This window comes from Mchenga conophoros, linkage group LG13, assembly GCF_057382185.1.
Source record: "Mchenga conophoros isolate Kocher_MC1m ecotype Shallow Benthic linkage group LG13, M_conophoros_male_GT1.1, whole genome shotgun sequence".
In the NCBI taxonomy this organism is placed as follows: Eukaryota; Metazoa; Chordata; class Actinopteri; order Cichliformes; family Cichlidae; genus Mchenga; species Mchenga conophoros.
Window position 1 is genome coordinate 20514053 of NC_140538.1, and position 27443 is coordinate 20541495.

The 27443-nt window shown below is 41.5% G+C and overlaps 1 protein-coding gene across 2 annotated transcripts; it reads left to right on the forward strand.

The window, feature by feature from the left end:
- Nucleotides 1–1860: 1860 nt before the first annotated feature.
- Nucleotides 1861–25682, forward strand: map3k4 (mitogen-activated protein kinase kinase kinase 4). Of its 2 annotated transcripts, XM_085297119.1 has the most exons (27): nucleotides 1861–2127; nucleotides 7758–7948; nucleotides 8055–9460; nucleotides 12914–13174; nucleotides 13341–13493; nucleotides 13574–13731; nucleotides 13869–13985; nucleotides 14079–14178; nucleotides 14345–14428; nucleotides 14534–14803; nucleotides 14903–15052; nucleotides 15414–15575; nucleotides 16882–17015; nucleotides 17530–17608; nucleotides 17699–17777; nucleotides 19564–19657; nucleotides 19957–20079; nucleotides 21365–21465; nucleotides 21558–21638; nucleotides 21758–21949; nucleotides 22037–22107; nucleotides 22212–22328; nucleotides 22407–22566; nucleotides 22657–22779; nucleotides 23158–23264; nucleotides 24489–24668; nucleotides 24760–25682. In XM_085297119.1, the coding sequence occupies exons 1-27, from the start codon at nucleotides 2096–2098 to the stop codon at nucleotides 24778–24780; spliced, it is 4746 nt and encodes a 1581-aa protein (XP_085153245.1). In that variant the 5' UTR covers nucleotides 1861–2095; the 3' UTR covers nucleotides 24781–25682. The 2 variants fall into 2 exon arrangements, with proteins under 2 accessions (XP_085153245.1, XP_085153246.1); XM_085297120.1 differs by lacking the exon at nucleotides 19957–20079.
- The last annotated feature ends 1761 nt before the right edge of the window (nucleotides 25683–27443 follow it).

A 27443-nucleotide genomic window follows, 5' to 3' on the forward strand; every position in this document is an offset into this window, starting at 1 on the left:
CATTTTCTGCTAAAATTCTGCAGTTGCCGGTAATTATTTAAATTTAATTTAATTCCAGGATATTCTGTCTTATTTTAAAGGTAAAGAAAAAAAACCCATTGTGGATAAAAGCTTAAGGAAACTGTCCTCATAAATATTGTGTTTACAGTTCAGTTGCTCAGGTCAGATGATTTATTTTCCTGCATCAGCAAATCCGTGACACCATGAGTAAGGCCAGTTCCTAATTTCACAAGGAACAGATGATCTCATGTTCTCATGCAAGTCAAAAGTAATAAGTTGCAAAAAAAAGCAGGATATCACTTTAAGTAATATAAAAAAGTTAGATATATTAAACACTCCAGTACAAAGACCAGAGAAAAAAGTAGAACTGAGCTGACTTTACTTTCATTTATTTTTTTTTACATATAAAGAAAACTTTTATACAAAGACTATAGATTAAGATCTACATAATAATCCTATGCAAAAATAAACACTACATTTTATTTAAGTTGGTCAGCAAGGAAGTTTTCTATCAATGTGAATAAGAACATAACGATGTGCTCAGTGGATTCTAATTTTGACAACTCCAGGTTTCTAACTCGTGTTTTAATGTATTCTGACAGCAGACGTTTTTGTGTGTCAGCAGTTCACACTGAAGTGATTTCCTACTAAACTTCCAGCTAATAAAGCTGTGGTAACAATCCGGGATAAGCCTTATAACTTTATCATATGCTCTTGTACTCTCACAGATGGACAAGTACTGATGCAGACGGAGTTTGGGTTTGAGATTGGTTGGAATGATTTTTCTTAATTACATTATCTATAGCCATGCATGTTCTCTTGATGAGGCAAGAGATTCATCTTCTTATCTCAAGAAAACACAGATAAGAAGGTGATTAATCAAAGGAAAACAACTTTTGTTTTCATTACACAACATGATTATGGAGACCTTGGTAGCCACGAAGATGGCCTAGTCCCCTTATCTGGTTACAGATTAAGTTAATAATCACTGAAGAAGGAGACTAACACTTCATTCATGAAACTGTGCCCATTTTCTTCTTTAATGAGGACTAATCTGATTGTTATCTTGCCTTAAAACGTGTTTCCCTGTGCCATTCCTTAATTCAAAAGGCACTTGATTTGACTTGGGCTTATTCTTATTCCTACTTTTAAAAATATCAATGTTAAAAAATTAAAAGTTTTTACAGAGCAAAAGTGAAGCGTCTCCACATGAACACACACACACACACACACACACACACACACACACACACACACACACACACACACACACACACACACACACACACAGAGAAGTAATCACTGCAGTCTTCTCTGGAAAATGGGAGGGCTGTTTATCTCAGCAGTAATGTCAGCAGTTCACTTTCCTGCTTAAAGAGAAAGAACCTATGGTACTGATCCAGTCATTCTCAGTGTTGTGATTCATACATTAGTACATTACATTTTATACATTCTACAAAGGATAAAGAAAGGAAGCCATGTATTTTTATATTGTCTTTATTTAGGTAAATTCTCGCATTAGTCCACAAATTACATATGAATGTTCACCATATTTTACACAGGATCCATGACAATGAAGATGAAATTTATTAATAATAATTCATTTATTTATTTTTTTCTCTATCCTGTCGCAAACACACCCACTCGTGAACTTTTAATTAAAAATAACCAAACGCAACCACAGTCTTTTCACGCAATGAACACTTTTTTTCACAGCTCTGTATAACAAGTGGTTTCGAGTGTAATTCATCATATCAGTCAAGTGGTGACAATGTGATGACTGTTGTAAGTGCGACAACTGCGATTGCTCTCTGAGGATAAAAACGAGCACTCCGACCCTGCACTGATGGCCGAAGATGATCCCTCCGAGTTGCCGTAGCGCTGCAAGGCTGTGGCACTCCTCCTTCAATGAACGGTGGAAAGATGGCGACAGCATACGCACAAGCGAGAGTCGACTGTACCGGCGGATAAAAAGTGCTGTAAAGAGACAAAATCCACCTCCTTTGCAGAGATTTAGCGGTGCAAAGTGTGTTTGATATAGCTAAGACATGGTATAGCCCATGCACAGCTTGAAATAAGGAGCCACCGCTTTGTTATGGAGCCGCCGGATCGGAACAAGCCCAGCAGGTAAGCGATTTCGTTGAACAGACACTTTATCGCCAGGATTTCGCAGTTGCCGAATAGTGAGCTAGCCATGACACTGCAGTCGGAGCGCTTGCGCATCCAGCAGAAATCGACTTCCTGTCAAATAGTGATACCCGTGCAGTTAATGCATTTGCAGAACACTAGTTGTAAACTTTTTGGAGAAACACTTTCCGGGGGAGCTTGCTGCATATAATTTATTCCCAAGCAGTGCTCGGTTGGCCGTGAGAGAGCCAAAAATGCTCACCAAATACTGAGGTAGCGTTATTAACAATTACCAACCGCTATAACAGTGCAACAGTCCCAGCTAGCTAACATCCACATTAGCCGCCGCTAGTCAGTTTATTGTTCAGGCGCAAGTTTGTTGACAGAAACTGAGGAGGCTGAAACTGCGTTAGTTTTGCACTGCAGGGCTCTAAATGGGGACTTGAATATATATTTTTTTATTATTTTGTCTCGCCGAGCTGTGCATTTCCCTTCCAGTAACAGAAAAGCAAAAACTTCGCTACAGTAGCTAGCATGTTGCTTCACTGTTATTGTTAACTCCGTGGGTACATTCGGCGCCGGTGCTGGACGTTGAATCTGCGCTTTCAGACTTGGTGCATTTCATGTTGGCTCACTATTACTGCAGGAATAAGAGTGTGGTTGATAACATGTCGCAAACGTGCCGCGCTGCGGATGTTTGGGCGTACTGTATGCACTCAAGTGCAAAGTTAGTGCGCGATATATTTTGTGCAATCGCGCAGAAGACCGCGTTTTAACCAGAGTCTCAGGAGATTTCGATATGGGCGCATCTGGTAATCGAAATGCCGCAGTGTTTGCCCCTGACCGCTGGCGACAGACCCTCAGGAATCTGCTGTTGTGTCTTCCCCTCTCCTCCTCCTCCTCCTCCTCCTCCTCCTCCTTCTCTCATGCAGTTTTTTGGGAGGGGGGCAGAGCGAGAAGCATTTTTCATGTTGGATCAGCTCTTGTCATCTGCCATAATCACATTTTTTGAGTAAATAGCCAGTCTTTTCCTTTTTGGTGGCTATTTCGGTAATGATTGCGTAGCAGCCACTTGTTATTACCTTTGTGGTCACTCAGTCGAAGTGGATACACAAACAGCTCTCGTGATTGTGCAACATTGGCCCTGAGTTAGTATATTGCTGTCCGACATGACTGCATGAAGAAAATTGATGAGCCAGTGGCCACATTATTGCTGAGAGTATGTTGGTTATGTTGATGTTACTTACATGCTTATTAGACCACGTTTAGTTTGTGCACCAGCAGATGAAAAGGTAACCGTTGCTCTATGGGAGCTCACGCAAACGCTTAGCGGTGTTTTACTAGTTAACAAATGTTTTAAGTGAGTCTAAATCTGTCTCTCCTGCAGGGGTTGCTTTCCTGCTGTTTCTATAGTAATGGGACTACTATGAACTGCCAGCAAAACTTGTAAACAGCAGAGTTTACATGTTCCAGGCTGCAAGGTTTGCACAGAAGCGACATTAGTTCAGCGTCTAGCGTGCTCCATGATGCATGGCTCTGCATATACATTTAAACTGCAGACTGAAAAGACAACAACAAATAAGTTTGCTTTTAGTCTTCTCGGCTATCTACCTCTTTGAGCTTATATAAGATTGTTTCGCACCAACAGCTATTTTAAGAAACATCAGTTATGTGCTCGCTCTGCAGTTGAAGGCTATCCCTATCTTTGCAAGTACAGAGGTCCTTTGTCAATAATGTCTCGTTCTCAAAGTCAGTCTGAAGACACTGTGGCTCACAAGCATTCCAGAGATTTCAGGATGTGGTGTGCTATGTGCAGTAGATAGCTGCCTGGAGCCCCGTAGGCGCACATTGGGCAGAACTCATTAATGCTTCGCTTTTGCCAGGAGCACAGGCTGTAGAATACAGATGGATCATCCTCTAGCATTTCCTATCTGCATCCTGTCTTTGCCCACACCTGCTTTAGAGAAAGAAACTAACACTCTCACAGGCTGCCACTCTCATCTGTCATTTCCTTTTAAACAATAGCACTTTTGTAACTGCTGAACTGTGGCAACTGATGTTGCTAATGCAGGAGAGCGACCGTGTAATAAAAATGATTAAGCACCGCTGAATACCATGTTTGTCTATTTTGAATACATGCTTTATAATGTGCACAGCTGCAGAACAGGGTGCAAGTTTGAAACTAAAAGAGGTGTTGCTTATTTCTCTCTGCAGTTTCAGATTACGTTTCAAAGGTGGAGTAGACTGCTGCTTTCACCGCATTTATAATGCATGCGTCATAAGGTGAAAAACATGTCATTACACCATTTAGCATTTAACTCGCGCTCCAGCCGACAGTGTGCAAACAGCGTCTGCTTTAGCTGCCGCTGGTGCAGTCTTTTCTTAGACCAAGACTGTTCCCTGTGGTGAGCAAAGTACAAGTCCAGATATTAATCAAAGCAGTGTTTTAGAAATAAGTTCACTTTTTTTTCTGGAGCTATGAATCAGAGTGCGTTTAGTGACAAAATCAAACTTCTTAGCTGTGAATTAACAGTGTGCTTTGCATAGTTAGTGCATGCAGGAGAAGTTGGGAGGTCACGCTGTTCCAGCAAAGGGTGTGGTGAAGTACATCTTGTTCATTGTTTCTGAATTCTGTCAGCTTACGATGCAAAAACTGATTGCTGCTTCAGCTCTGCCAGTTTATCAGGCGTTAACAGCACGTCAGGAATGCTTAATGTTGCACACACGTGTGCTGCATTTCCACGGAGCCCACCAATTGCTTTTTAATCTTACGCGCTCAGCAGTGAACGATGGTTTGAAATTAGTACCCCGCAGATGCATGCTTTTTACAGTGGGGGGGGGGGGTAATTCAAAACTGTATTTAGCCTACCAGTTAGGCATCAGTTATGGCAGCATGACCTAATTAAAGCAAAGTGTGCTCTTACAAAAACCCGACCACCTTCTCCTCCTTTTCCTTTCTGTGGAAAAAAAACAAAAACAAAAGTCCCCTTTAGTTTGGGCATTGTGAGCAAGTGTGCTCACTAACCAGCTGTGTGGTATTCAGCCGTGGGCCTCACGGGCCACGTGTCAGCGTTATACAATAGAGAGCCCCTTGCTGGTACAATAGTGTCGATGGTTTGTGTCAAAGGTCAGCCCCCCCGCGACTCTGGCAGCCCTTGGTATCTCTGCTTCAGTCGCTATACAGAAAAGACTCTCGATTTTTGTGCCGTTTATTATTCACTTAGTGTTCTGCCTGGGGCTTTAGCATTCCACTGGCCTTTATGGGAGCCCCAATGAGCCATCAGATGAGCCATTGAGAGCAGCCAGACACCATCTGCAGTGATTATTCACTATCAGCAGCCAGGCAGGGACAGCTTGAAGACCACAGTGCTGCTATGGTTAACTGCAGGACACACATGCTGGTAACTTTGTGCAGCCTGTAAGTAGGTTAAGAAATTCACAAGACAAATTTGCGTATCCCTTCCTGCAACGGCACAGCCTGTGCTCGAAGCGTGTCATGGCAACCTAACAAACAACCGGCCCCAGTGGCGTCATTGGTTCCGCTCTCATTCCTGAATGATTGAATCACAATGTTCTGCGTAGAGGAGTACGTTTTTAAAACTTGGTCTCATTCCCTCGCTCACATGTATGTACTATTTCTGTCCTTTTTCTCACATGGACACACACACACATCCAGGCTTTCGAATGTTTATAAATGCGCACACAATGTGATCACTTGTGACACACGCACGCACGCACATGCCGTAGGAGTTTTTGAAGCATAACAGGTTTTTAAATGCGTTCTCGTACTAATGCAGGAGTACGGTGTGTATTTCAGCGTTCAGCAGTTTTTGTAAATCTGCTTTCTTCTTGCAGCTTCCTGATACCTGTCTCAATTATCGCATAACAAAAACCAAACTCATTTGTCTGTTGTTGTGATTAATGCCTTTATTGTAAGGAACACAGTTGCCTACTGTGCATGCACACTGGAAAGTACTGCACGGCGTTTTGTCCGTCTCTTGCAGAACAAGTTCCCTCACAGTACACTCATAGAGTACATTCATAATGAAGTCAGTGTGCTTTCATTTAAGGGTTGATCTGCGATTTGTTCTGTGACTGTTCTGGGTAAACTGGTTGTGCTGTCACGGAGATTAAGATAAGATAAGATAAGATAAGATAACCTTTATTAGTCCCACACGTGGGAAATTTGTTGGTTGTTAGAGGTATTGACAAAAAATGTCAAATATTTTAAAACAAAAGGGCTTATTTCCAGTGAAGTTACGAGAACATATCTAAAGCATTCAAGTCGGTAGGTCCAACAAGTTAACATCTGAGTTTATAGGCTGTTTCACAAGATGGGAGCTTCTAAGTGCTTAAATAATTCGAGACATTTTCCATGAACAGAAACTTGCTGTTCACTTTGCAGTGACCCTGAGAATGACGGTTGTTTTGTGAGAACAGGTATTCGTGATTGCAGCTAATCTTGCACATGCAGCATTTTCAGCAGGTGTTCTGACCTGTGTCTGCCTGCATGTAGCTCCACAGCTGCTCCCACACACTCTCTCTCTCTGCATGTGTATGTGTGGAGAGTCACATAGGCATTCTGCCGGGGGGCGGGGGGGGGGCAGATGGGTGAAAGAACTGCAGCCCCGTCCACTCACACTCCCCAGGTGACAGCGACACACCCATCCCCCGGTTTGAAGCTGCCAGCACACAGGCTAACAGGCACGTGTAGGGGAATGCCTTTGAGTCAGATGATCAGCAGAGGCACACATGGTGACTTGCATAAATATAATAGATGTCACCCGTTTTCATTTGCCTCCCCTTCTTCCCCATTGTTTTATTTTGGCTGGGTCAGCCCTTGTAACCTTTCTCTCTAATCCTATTAAAAAAAACCTCTCAGAAAGGCCTTAGGGCACAGAGCTTTGACATTGTAATCTGGAAAGGCGTGGTGCTCTTCCACATTACTACCCCTCCCCTTTTTTCCCACAAGGAAGTGTTTCGAGTGTTTGTAATCTTTCCTTTCTGCAGAATTAGCTGCTACAGCCTTTCAGAATTCTGGTAAGCGCCTGTGGTATCCAATATTTATTGTTTCCTCAAGATTTACTGGAATCTCCTGGGGGTGCTATGCTGTTTTGCATAAGAACCATATTTGCATGCAACTGTGCAGTATGACTTAGACAGATTTAATGATGGGTTACTATAACTCCCTTTTTGGTCAAGCTATATGTTTACCAAGACACACACAAACAGTTTGATATCCTGCACCTGGATGCCTGTGGTCATGCACAGACTATTGCAGCCAGAGAGATTCCCCCCTCCAGGGCAGACAAGTCGTCACACTGCTGTGGGTAGCAGCAGACGTTCAGTCTAGCTGCAGTTTAGCAGCCTGTCTCCTGTGGCATTCAGGATTTGCTGCACAGTCTGTTATTGGTGCAAACAGACGAGCACTATTTGACCTTGTGCACACATTTCTTAGGTCGTGCTTGTGATATGAATGAAATGGTTTCGTAATGCCAAGTCGTTGTGTCTCCAAATCTAGTTTCTGTTCCAGGTAACAGTTCTTATGCATATAGGCCAGTCTAATTTAAATATGCAGATCTTGCTCAGACCAATGGGTTGTCTTTTCTGTTGTCATTCATGCCTGACAGGCAGGCCAAGCCAGTGGAAGATGCATCCCTACGGAGCCAAGAAGTGGCTGAATCCTGTGACTCTCCCAGTGAGGAAGAGGAAGCTCTGTATGGGACATCACCTCCATATAACGCCCGTCAGGTGAAACACATGTCTAGCAAACACCTGAGGAACAGTCAGGGGAGGAGCGCTGGGGGGTCTCCAAACAAATGTAAGTTAGTAAATCGATTTTACAGATAAATGTGTACTTAGAAACCCCACATTACATGCAGGTTTTACACACAGTGTTCTGACTGGAAGTCTGTTTCTTTTCCCAGCTGACGCCAGCTCATCTGCCCTGAAGGACAGTCCCAAGGCAGTGGAGACATCTAAGGAGCACAGCTACAAACAGGGCAAGAAGCTGAGGTCTGCACAGCGCTCCACAGAGAGAGACCACAAGAAGACATTTGAAGGCTCATTTATGCTGGATCCCCTCTCAAAGCCCCTCATGGAAACCAGAAAACATTACTTGAGTTTGGGCTGCAGTCGCAGTCTTCCTGTGTCTATGCCCCATATGTCCCGCACCCACCGGCAGACCTCAAGGACAGATTGTCCTGCTGATCGCCTCAAATTCTTTGAAACTCTGCGGCTGCTGCTCAAGCTCACATCTATGTCCTCCAAGAGGAAAGAGAAGGAGCAGAGAGGCCTGGAGAACATGCCTTACTTGGGTCACAATAATGAGGTTATTTGGCTGGAGCTGCAGGCATGGCACGCACGGCGTTCCACCGGTGACCAAGACCTTTTCCTTTTCACTGCCCGCCAAGCTATCCCTGACATCATTAACGAGGTTCTGCACTTTAAAGTCAACTATGACAGCCTGATAGGGGCTCAGTGTTCAGAGTCTCAAGCAATTCAGGGGGACTATCAGAGAGTCCCTGATCTAGTTTGTGAAGAGAAGAGGGAGCTTACTGTAGCAGAGAGCAACCACTGTGGAGTAGATCCCTGGGGCTTTAGGGCCTGCCCCTCATCAACAATGAATGCAGCAGAGCCTCTTGGCTCTGGCGCTGATTGCAGGGAGCATCTTCAACGTCAGCGGCTGGCATTTGAGCAGGTCAAGCGAGTTATGGAACTGCTGGAGTCTGTGGAAGCTTTGTACCCCTCTTTGCAGGCCTTACAAAGGGACTACGAAAAGTATGCAGCACGAGACTTTCAAGGCAGGGTGCAGGCGCTCTGTCTGTGGCTCAATATCACCCAGGACCTAAACCAGAAGCTGCGCGTTATGGCCACAGTGTTGGGCATCCACGACTTATCCCGTATCGGGTGGCCCGTCTTTGAGATCCCTTCACCTCGCTGTTCTCGCGGAAACGAAGATGAAGAGAATGACGACGACGACGAGAACGACTCGATAACCACTTTTACCACAGAAAGTGACGTCGAGGACAGATATGGCGAGGACAATGGAGAAGCGAGTCCTGTCACAGAGGGAGAGTTGTCTCCCACCCTGACTCCTAAATTTGCCCGTTTGTTGTCCGAAGATGAATTTCTTCCAAATGCTACTTCAGGAAATGCAGAAGCATCCGTGGGAGGAGGGGTGTTCTGCCCAACATCCATCTACAGACCATTTGTGGATAAAGCTCTAAAACAGATGGGACTACGTAAACTGATCCTCAGACTGCACAAACTGATGGATCGCTCTCTTCAGAGGTCCAGAGCAGCACTGCTCCGCCACACTCTTGCACTAGAGGTGAGGCTGTTATTCTAAGAAATCTGGTAATAAAAAGGAGTCACATTAGTAAAGCTACATCTGGGTGTGTCATATATCCAGGCCCTGCTGGTTAATGACTTAGTTACTTTTCTATAAATCAATTAACAGCCATATGATGTTTTGTTTTGTTTTTTTTGTTTTTTTACAGATCGAGCTTTTTCTTGTTTACAAAATATTTATAAACAAAATAAAAATAGAACCAAGTTATAGAAATGATTAAACAAATTAAAGCCAAATTAATTTTACCACAAGCTCTGCAACAGAATTATTTGAAGTGTGATCGTCATTGTATGTTAAATATAATTGGTTAATTAAGCTGCTGTGACTGTTTTGGTCATTTGAATCTTTAATATAAAAGAAGAAAAGATTAAAAAGATATAAAAGATTTATCAGTATTATTCTACTGATAGATACTGATACATTGATTTCTAAAATTGGATTGGTAGTTTAAGTTGTCATTGAGAACAGTAATGGCTTGTAAGCACCAAATACTCAAAAGGGGTTCACAAGTCGGCCCAGGTAAAACCCCCTACTCACGCCAAGTCATAAACAATTGGGCTGACTTGTCTTATCTGCATTACCTGGCACGTCGTTAGCATATGTATAGAGTTTTAAGTAGGGGGGTTATGTTTGCGCTGCCCTTAAGGAATGTAGTCTGTGAGATGTGGTTAGCTGCACATCTGCTTGCCAACTTTTTTTCAGATGCTGATGAAAGGCTAATTATTTCCTTTGTTTAATTTATTTAAAGTAAAATACTTTGAGGTTCTGCCAATTAATATAATGGTATATATTACGCATTGTTTGCATGCTGTGGATTGTAACAGACTGTTTCCCAAACATCTGTTCAATCGTAATTTATTGTAAACAGTGAAACAAGATAATCAAATGCATTTTTCAGTAACAACATTCTTTGTAGAAAAAAAGGAAACACTAGGAAATGAAAATTTTGTTTTTAATCAATTATTTACAAGAATTAATTTCAAGGAATCAAAGTTTAATTCATTGCACTCTAGAGCTGAATTGCAACGTGACAACTGAGTGGCCTCATAATTCATGCAAAAATGTATTTGTTATTAAGTATGTGTGGTTTTTCTAAGCGGATCTATACCCAGAAAGTTGATTCTGTTCAGTGGGTGAAATATTTTGTCATTCAGCTGAGAAACAGTGAAGTTTCTCCCACTAAAAATGTAACATTCAGATAAACAGCAGAGGTGGGACCAAGTCATTGTTTTGCAAGTCTCAAGTAAGTCTCAAGTCTTTATCCTCAAGTCTCAAGTCAAGTCTCAAGTAATGTCAGGCAAGTCAGAGTCGAGTCTCAAGTCACTGGTGTAAAAGTCCGAGTCAAGTCACAAGTCTGAAACTTTGAATTTCAAGTCCTTTCGAGTCTTTAAAAAAAAACAAAAACGAAAAAATAATGTTGCAGTTATGCTAAATGTAAATATTAGACCATGTAATTTTAAAATCTGTGTTTTTCTCAACACATGACAAAATAGTGAACTTAGAAAATATACACAAATTGTGAAATTGCACCTCTTTAAAATGCAGCTCAATTAAACCTAGCTCCAAGAATAATTTTCACCGACAGTTCTGAGATAAGCTGCATGTTATTCTTGGATGCGGTTGTAGGACCGGCTTTAAAATCGCATGACAAAAATATCATACACATTAAAAAAAACTGTATCACCAACGTAGCCTGGACAACATTTGCTAGTTAGATGAAGTCAGCTATCTCATCTTAGCATATTTATATGCATATTTATAATCATACGGTTCTTGGAGTGAGTGCATACACTCATGAAGTTTAGTAACTTCAGGTCACTGCAACAAGCCCAGGTACAGTTTACCGCCGGATGGGTGCAGGACCTTGAAATGCACCGTGTAGAACGAAAGACCATCGTACGTATCATAAGTTTACCAGTCTCACAAATTGTCGTCATAAATACACATTCCTTAACCGTTTATTAATAGGACCTTTGAGCTCAACGGTAATTAATTAGTAGTGGAAATAATTTCTGGTAGCGTTACAGAAATGTAGCAGTGACAATAATATTGTATGCTGTAATCACCGCGCGGATAGGAGGCGGCTGGCTTGACCGCGGCTCACAAATGACGGCTCACTTTACCGCAGTCTGTAATCGCACTGGGCAATTAGTGATACAAAAAACCTGTTTTATCCTGTGAATAAAAGTATATGTTTTTGTCAGTGTACCATAATAACAGAAGCGAAACGCAATATTGTGTCAGGACAATTCACTATTTATGCACAATAAACAAAGGAGCATAGCGCGACAATTTCTGTTCAGCGCCAGACTTGCTTGTAACCTATATCACTAATTATGTTATGAAAATGACGTATTAACTACTAAAAAACACTGACCTTCGTGTAAATGCTTGGAGCAGACTAACCTGTGAGCTGGAGTGTTCTGGGACGTTATATTTGGTCTTTGAATGGCTGCAATCCAGGCCATCCGTCGCGTCTTTGTTACTTCGGAAACATGGCTCGAACAATTTCTCTTCAACGACGTAATCCGATAACAACCGATCTCTTTACCCGTCGGCTTCCCGTGGCTGTCATGCGACCGGCTATTGCAGTTAATAATACAACAGCTTCTTGACATTTTTGTGTTTCTTTTTATCGCTGTTTAACTGATTTTAATTGAAAGCCTGCGTGCGCTAGTACCGCTTGCCACGAGTTCCCAGAATCCTTTGCGGTTCTACCCGTGAATGACCTCACATTTTCAATCTCTATATAATATGCATGTTAAATTTTATATTTGGGGTAAAATATCAAGTCTTTTCAAGTAAACCGGTTCAAGTCCAATTCAAGTCCCAAGTCATTGGTGTAAAAGTCCAAGTCAAGTCACAAGTCTTAGAACATTTTTTCAAGTCAAGTCTAAAGTCATAAAATTAATGACTCGAGTCTGACTCGAGTCCAAGTCATGTGACTCGAGTCCACACCTCTGATAAACAGAATCAACTTTCTGGGATTTCCTTGCGAGGATGATTAAGCATGCATCAAGACAAATGGGTACGTAGTATAGAGCTTTGCACTAGCAAAAGATCCCTGATTTGACCCCACCGGAGAAACAATTCCTTTTAGGGTTTCCATCAGTGAGAAAAAAATCAAACATGCAGAGCTGCCTGCTGTTGCAACCCATTGTGAATAACAGAGCAGACAAAAGTAGAATTCAGTGTGTGTGTTTTTTTCCCCAGTTAAAGCAATGATACAGTAAATTAGTTCTAAACAGCTGAATAGCATTTTTGTCCACAGAAGCAGTGTAGCAACTTGTTATATTGTTTGTATGTTAATATAATTTAATTAGTCACTTGAGGAAACCTCATTTCGAGAAGTTCTTACAGGTAGAAGCTTACAAGAAGTCCCCTTCCTCCGAGACTTTCTTAATTAAGTTCACACTCCTCTTCCACTTGTAGTTTGCAGACTTTCCAGACCCAATGCTGTACAGCGATTACCTGCCTGAGCTGTCACGACACGGTCAGTTCAGCGGTCCTGCTGACCCTGAGCTCGGAGCGGACCAGGTGTCCTGGGCAGATCTGCTGGACATGGATCTTCCATCCTTCCGGCCAGCGTTCCTCGTACTGTGTAGAGTCCTCCTCAACGTCATTCATGAATGCCTTAAACTGCGACTTGAACAGAGGCCCGCTGGAGAGCCCTCGCTGCTCAGTATCAAACAGGCAAGCAGCTGTCCAAGTCCTTGCTTTTTTCTCCTCAGTTTTAGTTTATAACTTCTCAACAGTCCTGTGATGCCTGCAAACATGCAGTTTAAACTTTTGGTGAACAATTAGCCTTAACATTTGTTGTACACAAGTGTTCTTACATGCGTTTGCTTGTGCTCTGCAGTTGGTGCGCGAGTGTAAAGAGGTCCTTAAAGGAGGTCTTCTGATGAAGCAGTATTATCAGTTCATGCTGCATGGTGTGGTGACTGACGCTCAGGGCTTGCAAATAAACGCCAATATTGATGAATTTGAAGAAGATCTTCACAAGATGTTGGTGGTAAGTTTCCCAGCCATTCTCCCGCCTCTATTTTCAAACTGTAGTTGGTGATTATTCACCGTGTACTGCTTTTTGTGCAGGTTTACTTTGACTACATGCACAGCTGGATCCAGATGTTGCAGCAGCTGCCTCAGGCCTCTCATAGCTTGAAGAACCTGTTGGAAGAGGAGTGGCACTTCACCAAGGTCATCACTCCTTACATCCGTGGAGGAGAGGCCCAGTCTGGGAAGCTTTTTTGGTGAGTGAACCCGCAGTCGGTCAGAAATGTGCCATTTTTAAAACCGAGTGACCGCATTCTTGTTTTAGTCACGGCGCCTGCTTGCAGAAGTTTATTAATCATTTATATAAAACTGAGCAGTGTTCCGCTCTCTGCAGTGACATTGCTGGGATGCTGCTCAAATCCACTGGAGAGTTCCTTGATGCTGGTCTGAAAAAGAGTGATAATGAATTCTGGGAAAGTGCGGATGACAGCACCGCCTCAGATGAGATCAGGTGAGGATGATTTCAAGATTTCATCAAGTTTTTATTGATGTTTTTGTCCCACTGCATTTTGATTTTAAACTCTGAAGCTTTTAATTTTTGCAGGCGGTCCGTTGTTGAGACTAGTCGGTCTCTTAAAGAGCTGTTCCACGAGGCCAGGGAGCGAGCATCTAAGGCCCTGGGCTTTGCCAAAATGCTTCGTAAGGTGAGAAACTGACATAGGAAAGACTATTCACTTCCTTGACTTAAAAAGAAAAAAAGAAGATGCAACAGTACTGGCTTTGCAGTTTGTCTGTCACCCTGTTTTCTCTGTTTGCCGAAGCACCGGGATTGTGTTTTGACACGTAGTTTGTGTGCACCCTTCTCTGCAGGACTTGGAGGTTGCTGCAGATTTCACTATCACTAACGGTGTTACTTGTCTCCTCGAGGCACTGAAGAAAAGAAACTATGTCAAGGTGTTTATTTTGTTTTGCTTTTATTATATTTTATTTTGCCAGTTTCTGATCTTCCTTCTGCCCTGGGGTTATTTATGTAACTGTTTAAACCCCCCCCCCCCCCAGGTTCAGATTCCGGGCTTGGAAGAGCTTCAGGTTTTTGTCCCCTGTGGCTTGATGAATCAGCGACCCGTCATCCTGCAGCTTCTTAATGCTGCAGCTGGCAAAGACTGTTCTAAAGAGCCAGATGAAATCACTGAGGACGAGGCCTACCTGCTCATGAGCAAACACAAAGCTGGGGATTCCACCACTGATTCTGACTGGGCTCAGTGGGATGGACAGCTTCTCAAGCTGGTCCCACAGATGGAAACTGTTGACACTTTAAGGGCCATGAAGGTTTGTGGCATTTCTAAATTCAGTCTGTGTGCAAGTGTGTGCGTCTGCCTGTTTGTACCTGACGTTTATGTGTCTCACAATGGTTCGATATGCTTTCAGGTAGAGAACATGCTGTTGATAGTGATGCAGTCAGCTCACCTGGTGGTTCAGAGAAAGGTTTTTCAGCAGTCCATGGAGGATGTGCTTACTCCTAACCGAGAGCAAACATCGAGTCAGCCCCTCATCGCAGGCGCTCTGGAAGAGCTCAAGGTGCTTATATAACCACATGCTTGACATCTAACCCATGGTTTATTCTGTGTTGTTGTGCAGACAGGTGCATGTCGGTGTCCTACTTTCAAATCAGTTTTTATAGCAACTGCTATCAGCTACCCTGAATTTCTGCCCTATTAACATTAGATAAAAAGAAGAAACAGAATCATTTTCAGGTCATATTTTAGAAGTGCTTCCTAAATGGAAGCCACTAAACTTTCAGCAACTTTATCTGTTACTTTCAAAATAAAAATCTCACGTGGCTGCACTTGATAATAAATACATGCATTAATAATAATTTTTATGAAAAAGGTTTTAAACATGTCTCTTTCTTTTCTCGTGTTTCTCTCTCCTTTCACAGAATGAGGCACTGCAGCTATGCATTAAGATAAGGCATGCCATTGACTGCGTAGATAACATGTTTACCACAGAGTTTAAGGCCGAGATCGACGAGTCCGAGTCAGCCACTCTGAATCATTACTACAGGGAGGCGATGACACAAGGCTACAACTTTGCCTTCGAGGTAAAAGACTGGAAAAGTGTGGGCAGATGCTGTGTCTCAATTCCTGTTGCTGCACGCTTGCTATTTTAAGTACATAAATGCACTCAAACTGAGAAGTACAGCTACATACAGTACTGTGCAAAGGCTTTGAGCAGAAGCAGTGATTTATTGAAACATACATGGAAATCCAGCATGTAAGGTAGGGCTGGTATTAAGTTTAACATCCAGGCATCCATGAAAACAGAAGTTATTAAATTTAATGGAGTTAGAAGTTAACAGGAAGTTAGCTCGCTAGTTTACACCTAAACATTTCATACCATGTTCTGACTGAGATTTTTGAAACGAATTAAAGCGTACAGCTCTGCTACCACTTCTGACATAAATGAAGACAGAAAACTAAACAGCAGTGGCGTTTGAGGGGTTACTGAAGTTGGACTACCTGGTATATAATGTTGTGCTACATGATTGCTAGCGACACAGCTATGTTAGCACAACATTAGCACAGTGAAGCTGGAGGATGAACGCCAACTTTTCTTCCACTCGATAAAAGTTAACGTGAGGGATTCTGGTAGTCAGGGACAAATGCAATCGCATAGCAGGATGCTATACACGGGAGATTTTTCATCCACAATACAAGGTTAGTTATTAATATACTGCAACAACATGGGAACAGAACAGCTGCGAGAGAATTCAACATTATTGAATCAATGTTATGGAAGTGGAGGAAGCACAGTTCTTGGCTTTCCCCATATTTCAAAAGTGCTTCATCTCTTTGCTATGACTGTCGCCCGGCATAATTTGCAGATGATAATGGTTGTAGCCGCTGCAATGCTTTCGACCAAAACAGGTGCAGCTTGATGACATCATCAACATGCGCTATCGCGATAGAGCGGTATAGTCAAAATCCCTAACGTTGGCCAAATTTATATCGTTTCTATCGTATATCGTTTATATCGCCCACCCCTAATGTAAGGCATAGGAATAGTTTTTCAGGCTTTTTGAAGGGCATTCTTTGGATGTTGGCTGCCTTTGTTCCATTCTCAATCAACTTGACTGTACTTTGATAATCTTTCAGTTTTTTATGACTTATTTTATAAATATAACAAAACAAATTTCCTCTGAAAACGGTCAGGCATAAAGACTGGACTGAAAATGGATGAAAAAATGAGCCAGGGCCCAAAGAAAAACTTTGAAAGACCTTCAAAAAGCCAGGAGAACCACTGTAATGTAACTGTAATGTAGTCTGGCTCCCTAGAAGCAAAATACAAAGAAATGAAGGAATGACTCAGTTGTTTAGCATCTTATCAGTCTCTTTTTTTGCTTCCAGTATCACAAGGAGGTGGTGCGTCTGATGTCAGGAGAGTTCAGACAGAGGATCGGGGACCGTTACATAGCTTTTGCCCGCAAATGGATGACCTATGTCCTGACCAAATGTGAGAGTGGCAGGGGCACCAAACCCAGGTAAGATGTTCCTATCAGCTGAACACTTATTGTTCACTGTGCTCCTTCCTGAGTATCTGCTCTGCTTGGTAGTCTTCTGGTTTGCAATATGCTACTCAGGGATGCTTTTTGTAGCTAAAGCCAGGCCTACTGGTTGAGTATTAAGCTATAAGATTATTATTCTGCTGCTGCCATATTTATTCACTGTGGAAAACTCACAATGTTCATTAAAGATGAGCTCTTTGTCAAGAGCTTTTCCTTTGAGCCATGACTCGTTACTATGGCAACCTTGCACTCTTAATGCAGTGAAGAATTTGACAGAAGCATGACATTTTGGATAGTGTCTAATAATAGTGTGACAAATACTCAAACAAAAACAGTCCCGGTTAACTCTGGGTATGAGTCAGTTGTCATATTAGTGCTTCCTGTCTTAAATGCTTAAAAAAACCAAACCACCCCCCCATAAATCATTAACTAAACATTCTGTTGTGGTTTGTTTTTGCATGCACGGATTAACAATGTTTTGCTTCCACAGGTGGGCGACTCAGGGTTTTGACTTTCTTCAAGCTATTGAGCCTGCCTTTATATCAGAATTACCAGAGGATGACTTCCTGGTAAGTATAGTTTCCTACGACATAAACAATAGGCATGCTTGGAATACAATATTTTTATACTAACTGAAAATTTATGTTGTGTTTCTTCAGAACTTACAAGCCTTGATGAATGAATGTATTGGACATGTGATTGGAAAACCCCATAGCCCTGTTACTGGCCTGTACTTTGGTAAGAAGCTTTTCCACGATAGCATCTTCCATATCAGGATTGATTTCAGGTTATACGCTGCAAGTTTACAATCTGGATGCCATGGAGAGGGCACTGCTACACAAAGCAGACACAGCAGCAATGACATTACAGTTCAGTTCACATAGAATATTAAAAAAGTGTGTGTGTGTCTTGAAGTTGACTTTAACTTCTTTAACCTCCTAAGTCCTGAACTCTTCCACTACATGCATTTTTAATTTCTCTTTGATATTTGAGCATATTGGGACCCGATGAATGTAAAAACAAAGAATTACCAGATTTCTTTTTTTCTTTTACCTAATTTTTGTTTTTAGGAAAAATAAGAGCCACATATGAGGATATTCATTTAAAATTTTGATAGAACAGTAGCTGCATAATGTCCTCGTAAGTGGATATCAGGCCCTTGTAGAGCAAAATTGAGTATTTTGGTCTAAATAACCCAAAATGTGATGTCCACATATGTGGGCGCCAGGTCCTAGGAGGTTAAAGTAAATGAGTAAAAATATGAAAATCTGAGGAGTCCTGTTATGACATTACTTGTTACATAATGCACGTTAACTGTTTATGGAAAAATAATTCTACCACCAAATAATGTTTTTATGGAAAAGGTGTTATGTTATTGGAAAATTAGATATGAAGTTGGCAAACTAGTACCAGAATAAAGCAAAATGTTGCTACATCTATGTCTTTGATGGAGTAAAGTAGTTCAGCACAGTGGTATATGATTATAGACCATCAATTAAAGTTGGGATGTTGTGTAAAATGTAAAGAAAACCTCTCATAAACCCAGATTTTATTTACAATCAAGCGTAGAAAAAAAGCTAATTTGATGAAATTGATTAACTGACTTTGATGACAGCAACATGAATCAAAAAAGTGGGGACAGGCATAACATCCCCTCTTCCTGTACAAATGCTCCATAAATGTCTGAACTCAGGAGACCGGTTTCTGTACTTTTGGGAGAGACGTGTTGTCCCATTCTTGTCTGATATTGTCCTGTCTGGATTCTAGCTGCTCCTGGGTCTTATTTGTCATATTTTTTGTTTCATGCTGTGCCAAATGCTTTATGCTGGAGAAAGGTCCGGGCAGCAGGGAGGCCAGTTCAGCACCTAGATTCTTCTTTTAGAAAGCTACGCTGTTGTAATAGCTCCAGTATGCGGTTGCTTCAATTCATTTAAAAAGATTTCTGGCCCAAAGAAGACGACAGCATCTCCAGATCACACGTCGATGTTCACGTCTTCATGTTTGCATGTTAGAGCTTTAACCTGCTTTTGTGACTCCTACAGTAAACTGTGTTCACAGCCAGACAGGATCATGTCTGTTTTTGGGCCTCAGGGCCCAAAGTTTACCGGTATCCAGTTGATTTTCAGCTTTGCTCTTTGTGTCCTTCGAATCCTTTGATGATATTATGAACTGCAGATAATGAGATATTCAAAGTTTACATTAAATTACATCATCAGTTAAATTACTTCCAATACATTAACTTAGATTTTTGCTCTGTAATTTGTAGACAGTCTTTTGCAGATTGGTGAACCTCTTTCTGTGTTTTATTGAGGATAAAATATGGCTTTATGAGATTAGTAAATCATTGCAATTTAATACAGTGTTCCAACTTTTTTCGCACTGGAGTCATAAAAACATGACTTAGATATCTTGTTACTGCTAACTAATTTCTCATTCCCATGATTTAAACCCAGTGATGATCTGTTTTTTGGGGGGAGGGTTTGGACAATTGAATAAATTTAGCATTTGTTGTTTTTCTTTTCAGGTCCCAGAAATAGTCGTCCTGTAAAGTTGGTGGGTCGTTGCCATAGTGATCCACCAAACCCCCCTCTGATCATCCCTAACGCTGAAGGGTTCAGGTGGGTGACTGCAGTTTTAAGTTTTTCAACACTTTTTCTTTTAATGTTTAAACTCTGTCCTGCATGGCTTTGCTTTTTTACCTTCTAATGTTTTTTCTGGCTAGTTAAGCTTGTGAAACATTTGAGCTTCTTTGTTTGTGCGTGTGTGTGTGGTGTGCTCTGTGTGTGTGAGAGTGAGTGTGCATATCTGTCCGTGAACCAGCCACCCAGTCACACACCTACATATAACTTCACACATCCCATGCAAGCCACCTTACCTCCCAAGGCAGCGCTCCTCAGTTTGTTTTTTCACCACACAGCTCTCGAAGTCTCCCCTGTGATCTCCGGAACCAGCTGTTCCCAAACGGCCCTCGCCCTGTCCCTCAGGGACCGGGGGAACAGAGCCACACCAAAGCACCCGGCAGCACCCCCAATGACGTCAGGTAGCTTTGCCCCCCTCCCAAAGAAGAAACTGTTGTCAGAGTTCAGCTCGGTCAAAAAAAGGGGGAAAAAACCCAAAAGCTGTCAGAAATGTTTTTGTAAGGCTTCTGTAAATGGAGGAAGAAATGCTTCATGTTATTTATTAACTGCAAGATCCAGGACATTTCGTTCTGTACTGAAGAGTTTAAAGCCAAAAAGTATTTTACCTAATTATCAAATCTGGGATGTCCTGCCAGTGTATATCCTTAACGGTAAATTAAAAAAACGTAAAGAATGAAACACTTCTAAGCTTCTGATTGCATATAAACCAACAATATTTGGGAAATTTTGGGAAATATTCGATTGACTGTTGTACAATGAAAGTCACACACAGGCTCCACATCAGGGCATCACAGATGCAGATGATCAGTCTGTTTGATTTAGTTTAATTGCTTACGTTTTTAAGCTATTTGACTTTAGATCAAATGAAATAACAAGGCATTTCCATTTTACCTTAAATGTATGTGTAATTAATTCATAGCATGCCTGTAAGATTACAATTATTCTAGTCTCGAGGCTTGATACACAGTGATTTGCATGGCTATAAAAAAACACAGATTTAAAATGTAGCCTCCTAAAATGTAGTCCTGCAAAAATGTCAACAACTCCAAAAAAAGAAGACTTCCACAGGTCTACTGATTAAGGGAAGAGGCTGTGATTGTTGTGCATGGTGTGAAAACGAACACTACTTCACTGAAGGAGTTGGCTATGAATTCTGCTTTTTAGTGTTATCCACATCTGTCTTGCTTTGATGCTGGTGACTGACTGCTTTTAGAATTCCTGGTGCATTAGTACAGAAATCCGAGCATGCATACTAAAGGTCTTATCTTCAAGTGTGAATGCCACTGATGAATGCTGAGCTGTTAATGGCTTTCATAAGGCCCTCTCTAATTAATCTATATCTTCAACATCTCCTGAATTCAGATTCTTTCCCTCTGAATTTGTAGTAATCTGTTAAATCATGTAATTTACAGTATTAAGTTTCATTATGAACACAAGTCTGGGGAAAAAAGCTTTAATTAAGATGCCTTTAGAAAAAAATGTTACATTTTCCTCCGTTTATTTAAAGATAAAGAAAACATTCAGTGCAAAATGTATCTAGAGTGTACTGTTAAAAAGCTTATAAAGTAAAGTTCCTTCTTGGTAGATGAGATTGCACTAACTTGCGCCAGACCGAAACACTCCATCTGAATAAGTAGTTTTTGATTGAATCACAGCATTGCATCAGTTTCTTCTTTGTCTTTGCAGAGGATCCAGTTTCCATGAGAATGACCGGCTGTCATCAGTTGCAGCAGAGTTGAATTTCAGGTCTCTGAGCCGCCACTCCAGCCCTACAGAGGACAGAGAAGGTGGGAGCTTTCAGCGATCTATGGTGTTTGATCTGCTTTGCATATTAGCCTTCCTTGTCTGAATCTTCTTTTCTTTTCCTTTCTTACTTTAGAACCTTCGTATCCTAAGGGAGACCCTAACAGTTCTTCACGCAGAAGCTGGGAGCTCCGCACCTTCATCAGCCAGTCCAAGGGTGAGATTATTTAGGGATAGGTACCAAAATCTGGTGCTACAAGTCACAGAACTACTATTAACTAAATCACAGCAGAAATGTTTCCAGAGTTTAAATATTAATCCTGTCTCCTTTCTCAGACACAGCAGCGCGGCAAAGCCCCATGGAGGCCGTCCGTCTCTCCATTCGCAAATTCGAAGAGAAACGCTACGCCGTGATGAAGCAACGCAACATCATCGGCCAGGTGTGCCACACACCCAAGTCGTACGACAACGTCATGCAAGTTGGGCTCAGGAAAGTGACCTTCAAGTGGCAGAGGGGCAATAAGATAGGTACGACTTTGGTGTGACTGTTTTTGATTATGATGCAGTTTAACACTCTTGCAAACACAAATGTGATGCCTTTGTGCTTGATCACAGGTGAGGGCCAGTATGGGAAGGTGTATACCTGTATCAATGTTGACACCGGCGAGCTGATGGCTATGAAGGAGGTATGCGCTTCATCTAGTTGGAATTCAATAGTATTAACAGATCATAGTGACTGTTGATGTTAACAGACATTTCTCATTCTCTTTTTTTTTTTGCCTCCACTAAGATCCGATTCCAACCAAACGATCACAAAACAATCAAGGAGACTGCAGACGAGCTGAAAATATTCGAAGGCATTAAACACCCGAATCTTGTGCGCTACTTCGGAGTCGAGCTTCACCGGGTAAGAAGCATCAATTCAGGAAGCCACCTGTGGCACGTGGAAGTGGTGTGGTATTAATACTTGTGTGCTCACCTGTAGGAGGAGATGTACATCTTCATGGAGTACTGTGACGAGGGCACTCTGGAGGAGGTATCCCGGCTGGGGCTGCAGGAGCACGTCATCAGGCTTTACAGCAAACAGATCACTATAGCCATCAACGTCCTGCATGAACACGGCATTGTCCACCGGGATATTAAGGGTCAGCGCCATGCACTTATTCTATCTCACTGTTACTTTATTTGATCAGCAACCGTTTCCTCATCCTCCTGTTTGTTTTCGTCCCCATCAGGAGCCAACATCTTTCTGACATCATCAGGTCTGATTAAGCTGGGTGACTTTGGCTGCTCAGTAAAGTTGAGAAACAACACTCACACAATGCCAGGAGAGGTGAACAGCACTCTGGGAACAGCAGGTAACACATTAAATAAACCTGCAGTGTCAAAATATGATAATCGGCCCACCACAGACTTCAGTCTGGCTCACTGGACGGCTTTGAAAAATGTGAAAGAGCACTGTTTTCATTCATTTTGTAGCTTTTGCTTCTGATAAAGACCTCCCCCATGACCATCAATACAACACCAAAGTAAAAAAGTTATAGATAAACAATCAAATAACAGAAAGTTCTTGTTTTTTCGCAGTCTCCTGTAGAAATGTGTGATTTTTACAGTTTTGCATAATTTTCACATTTTCATGTGCTGCATTAATATTTCTGTAAAATCATTATTGCATTGTTATTATGCATTATATCATACTATTGCTATTAATATCAGATGTGTTGATATTCTTTCAGCATACATGGCACCTGAAGTTATCACCAGAGCGAAGGGAGAAGGTCACGGGCGGGCAGCAGACATTTGGAGTTTGGGCTGCGTCCTTATTGAGATGGTGACTGGAAAGGTAACAAGCTAAAGAGAGGGTTTTCCTTTTCGCACATTCAAAGCTTCACTCTGGTATTTTTCCAAGTTTTAGTAAGCTACTTCAATAGAAAGGAAATTAAATTTAATGTTGAGCTTGCCCGCAGGGGTCATTTTGAGCCATGCTGGTGGCAGTGACCACCACTGCTGTTGTTTTCTAATTTTAACTTTTCTAATTTTAGCTTCGATTTTACAAAATGAGTGTTTTACGTTTCAATTTTTAGAGGTTTTATTAGTTTTATCAATGTTTTAGATCATTGATTGCAACGTTAAAATACACCTTAGAATAAACGAATAAACAAAGCATATAACATATAACACAACAGCTAACACATCTAAACAAATACATTATTACAGTGGAAAAAATGAAAAGTAAAAAAAAACAAAAATCAGAGTTTATCATCTTGTCCACATCCACCACATCTGCCACCAAACATGCAACCTCATGCAGCCTCCACACTGCTCCACCTTTCCCCTGCTCTGTGGATTTTACTCTTTATTTGCTCAGATTTGTTCTCCACACTGTGGACTCAGCTACGGTTCCCCCGCTGTTCAGAAAAGCCAGCAACTCGCCCGGTTCTCCACATGTTGAGTCACACACTCCTCCGCTTTGACCTGCTCTGCTCTGGCTCAAAATCCCATCCTCAGCCTGGCAGCAATTATTCATCTTTTATCTAACTACAGTCCTCTCCATATTTATTTATCAATCACATGTAGCTGTAGCTCATGTTATGGCAGCACATCATGTCTGTAAACAGTCTGTAAACCTGCATGCCGCAGTAGTGGTTTTACATTATTTTCTACGGCATCCATGGTTTGAGGTAAAGGTCATAATTTCTTATTTTTTTAAGTCTAAAGTCTAAAATTCAGTATTTGATGAATAATCCTATTTTAGGAAAAGTTACACAATTTTTAAACTGCGTAAGGGGGTCAAAATGACCCCCTTTGGCAGCTCTAGTGTTTAGCTATAGGGTGCTGTTTCAGTCTGAGCTGTGACCACTTGTGCAAAAACCACTTCCAGAGTGAAGGGAGCATGGTTACTGTTGCTAATGACATGTTTGTCCCCAAACTGCAAAACATATTGCTTGTTAAGCATGATTTAACCTTTTTTTTTTTTTTTTTGTAAACCACTTCAGGAAACTCACTTAACAAAATTCAAAACCACAAGTAAAAAAAGCAACTCGTATTCGTACGTTTCTATCTGCAGAGGCCCTGGCATGAGTACGAGCACAACTTTCAGATCATGTACAAAGTGGGCATGGGCCACAAACCTCCCATCCCCGAGAAGCTGAGCACAGAAGGGAAGGACTTCCTCGGTCACTGTCTGGAGAGTGAACCCAAACGACGCTGGACAGCTAGCATGCTGCTTGACCACCCATTTGTTAAGGTGAGATGCTGGGAAGGTTAAACATTTCTAAGTTGTAATTGAATATTTCCATGGAATTCACATTATATCCCCGACCTCGCATCTGTTTCAGGTCTGCACGGATGAAGAATAAACGAAACCTCCTGTGTGGCTTTAAAGTTTACAAGTTAAAGCACTACTGTACATGTTCAAATAAGAAAAGAGAACTGTGGACACGGAGAAGCAGGAGGTTACTGCTGAAGGCACATGGATTTAAACTGAGGAAGTAATACAGTATCATTTCAGAGGACAACTGGATCTATATAGTATTGATTTGTTGTGTCTTTATCTATGGACTGAGAGAGGACGGGTGGGACTGTATATACTGTAAAAACAGAAAAAAGAATTAGTTTTAATTCCTGTATAAACAATATTGTAAAGTTAAATACCTATTGCCACATTTGTTTGGTCTCACTGGTGAAGAGATCTCTGAAAAGGCATTGAAGAATACTTGTTTTTTTCCTTTCATTTTTTTTATCAAAGGGGAATGGACAGGTGGTTGGGGGTGGGGCAAAACCTATAGCACTTTTAAACTGTTTACCCATGGGGACAGTGGAGTTACTGCTTGTCTGTCCCTCTGAGACTGAAAAGGTGTGGTAGGCCTCAAAATGGAAGGAGAGGCTGCTTTACCTTTATGAAATGAACCATCCAAATGTAATCAACAAATTGTATTGCTTGCTATTTGGCAAGCGTGGGCACTGGGAAGGATGTTTTTTTTTTTTTTGTTATTCTATTTTTCTTTGCCTTTGCTGAGGAGAAAATTTCAAGTTGGAGCAATGTTCAAGTCTACTGGCCGCCAGTGAAGAGCTGTTCATGTGACTAAGGCGTTACAAAGAAAAGGAGAAACAGGGCCTGCTCTTCCTCCCTGCTGCTGAACATAAAACATTCTCACGGCCGAACACAGACACTGACACACAACTTCTGGTTCTCTGCTGCTCTCACAGTGTTTGCCATGTACAAACAATATTAATAAATGAACTCTCTTTTTTTAAAGAATGTGTTCTGTCTGTCTCTCGCCGTGAAATTTTAACTTATTATGTGTTATCCACTCACCAGTAACTATTACTGGGTCAGACCCACTTAGTCTTCAGAAATACCTCAATTCTTTGTGGCCTAGATTCAACAAGGTGATGGAAACTTTCCTCAGACATTTTGGCTCTATAACCATGACATGACTCTCCCCTCCTACCACACCCAAATGTGCGCTATTGGATTGAGATCTGACTACAGTGAACTCTTTGTCATGTTCAAAGGAAACAGACATAATTTAGGCTTTGTGACGTGTTTGAAGTAGCCATAAGAAGATTGATGCGCTTTCATTATAAGGATAGAAATGGGGAACGACAATACTCAGGTAGGCTGTGTGCTTAGAAAATATCCCCCACCTTATGTTGTTTAGGACTAATTCTGGGCCTACCATCTGAATGTCGCAGCAGATATTGAGACTCATTAAACCAGGCAATATTTTCTGAACTTTTGTTGTCTAGATTTGGTGAGCCCATGTGAATTAGAGCCTCAGTTTCCTGCTCTTAGCTGACAGGAGTGGTTGGGGTGTGGTCTTCTGCTGCTGTTGTAAATGGCCTGTATTTATATAGCGCTTTACTAGTCCCTAAGGATCCCAAAGCGCTTTACATATCCAGTCATCCACCCATTCACACACTGGGTTGTAGCCCATCTGCTTCAAGGTTTGATGTGTTGTGCATTCAGAGATACTTTACCTCATACCTTGTTTGCAACAAGGGGTTGTTAGAGTTGCTGTTGCCTTTCTATCAACTATAAACCCTAGAGATGGCTGGGCAGGAAAATCCTAGTAGATGAGCTGTTTCTGAAATACTCAGACCAGCAAATCTGTCACCAACAACCAACCGTGCCACATTAAAAGTCACTGAAATCACCTTTCTTGCTTATTGTGATGTTCGGTCATCTTGACCTGCATGGCAAATTGCACTGAGCTGTTACCATGTGACTGGTGAACAAGCACTGGAACCGTGAGTGTATTTCATAATGCAATCTTTGATCCATAGCAAAACAGCTCTGTGCTTTTTCTTCTTCTTACATTTTCAACATCTGAAGACCAGTGCCAAGAAAAACACAAGTGGTGAAACTGGTAGCTGTTAATGTAAAATCATCTGAGTTGGAGGAAAGTGTTGAACTTTGTATTACCAAAGCGTCTCTGCCAGTCTCAGTCAAACTTCCAGGGGAGCTGAGAGTATATTTAGAATTTCACATGCGCAAATCAGAATGAAGGGAGGACAGTTTTGCGCGGGACGTTTCCCACAGTAAATTTCTTTTATGTGAATTTTTCCTTCAATACATGAAGAAAATATAGCGTCAAGACCCCGGTTATGTCTGTGCCTGTATCAACTCTTAATAATCCATCAGTTTAATGTGTCCTTGACCTTGCATTTACAATAAATACTCTGTTTCCTCAAGCTAATGACATTAGAAAACTACATTTCACGTGAATAAATAAGATAAACAGATAAGAATAGACCTTAATTCGCTAGTCTTATTTTCTGTATGATAGTGTTTGCTGTATTTTACCCCAATAAGCCATCTTTTGATCCAGAAGTTTAGCACGCAATTGCAAACAGCTGTAGCCACACAAGCGAAGACAGCAGCAGGTACAGAAGTGGTCAGAAGTTTACATATACTCATCATGGGAATGTCGTAATTTTGGATTTTTAATGGTTTCTTTGAACTGTTCTTTTCCAGGGTGGAATGATAGATCTTTAATGACTTTAGAAAATGAGAATT

Excerpts from the sequence above, each read along its gene's own strand:
- map3k4 (XM_085297119.1), top strand. The coding sequence starts at position 2,096 with ATGGAGCCGCCGGATCGGAACAAGCCCAGCAG. Across the intron at positions 7,949-8,054 it reads TGGGGGGTCTCCAAACAAAT|CTGACGCCAGCTCATCTGCC; the intron begins GTAAGTTAGTAA and ends TTCTTTTCCCAG. Across the intron at positions 21,466-21,557 it reads CCCTACAGAGGACAGAGAAG|AACCTTCGTATCCTAAGGGA; the intron begins GTGGGAGCTTTC and ends TTCTTACTTTAG.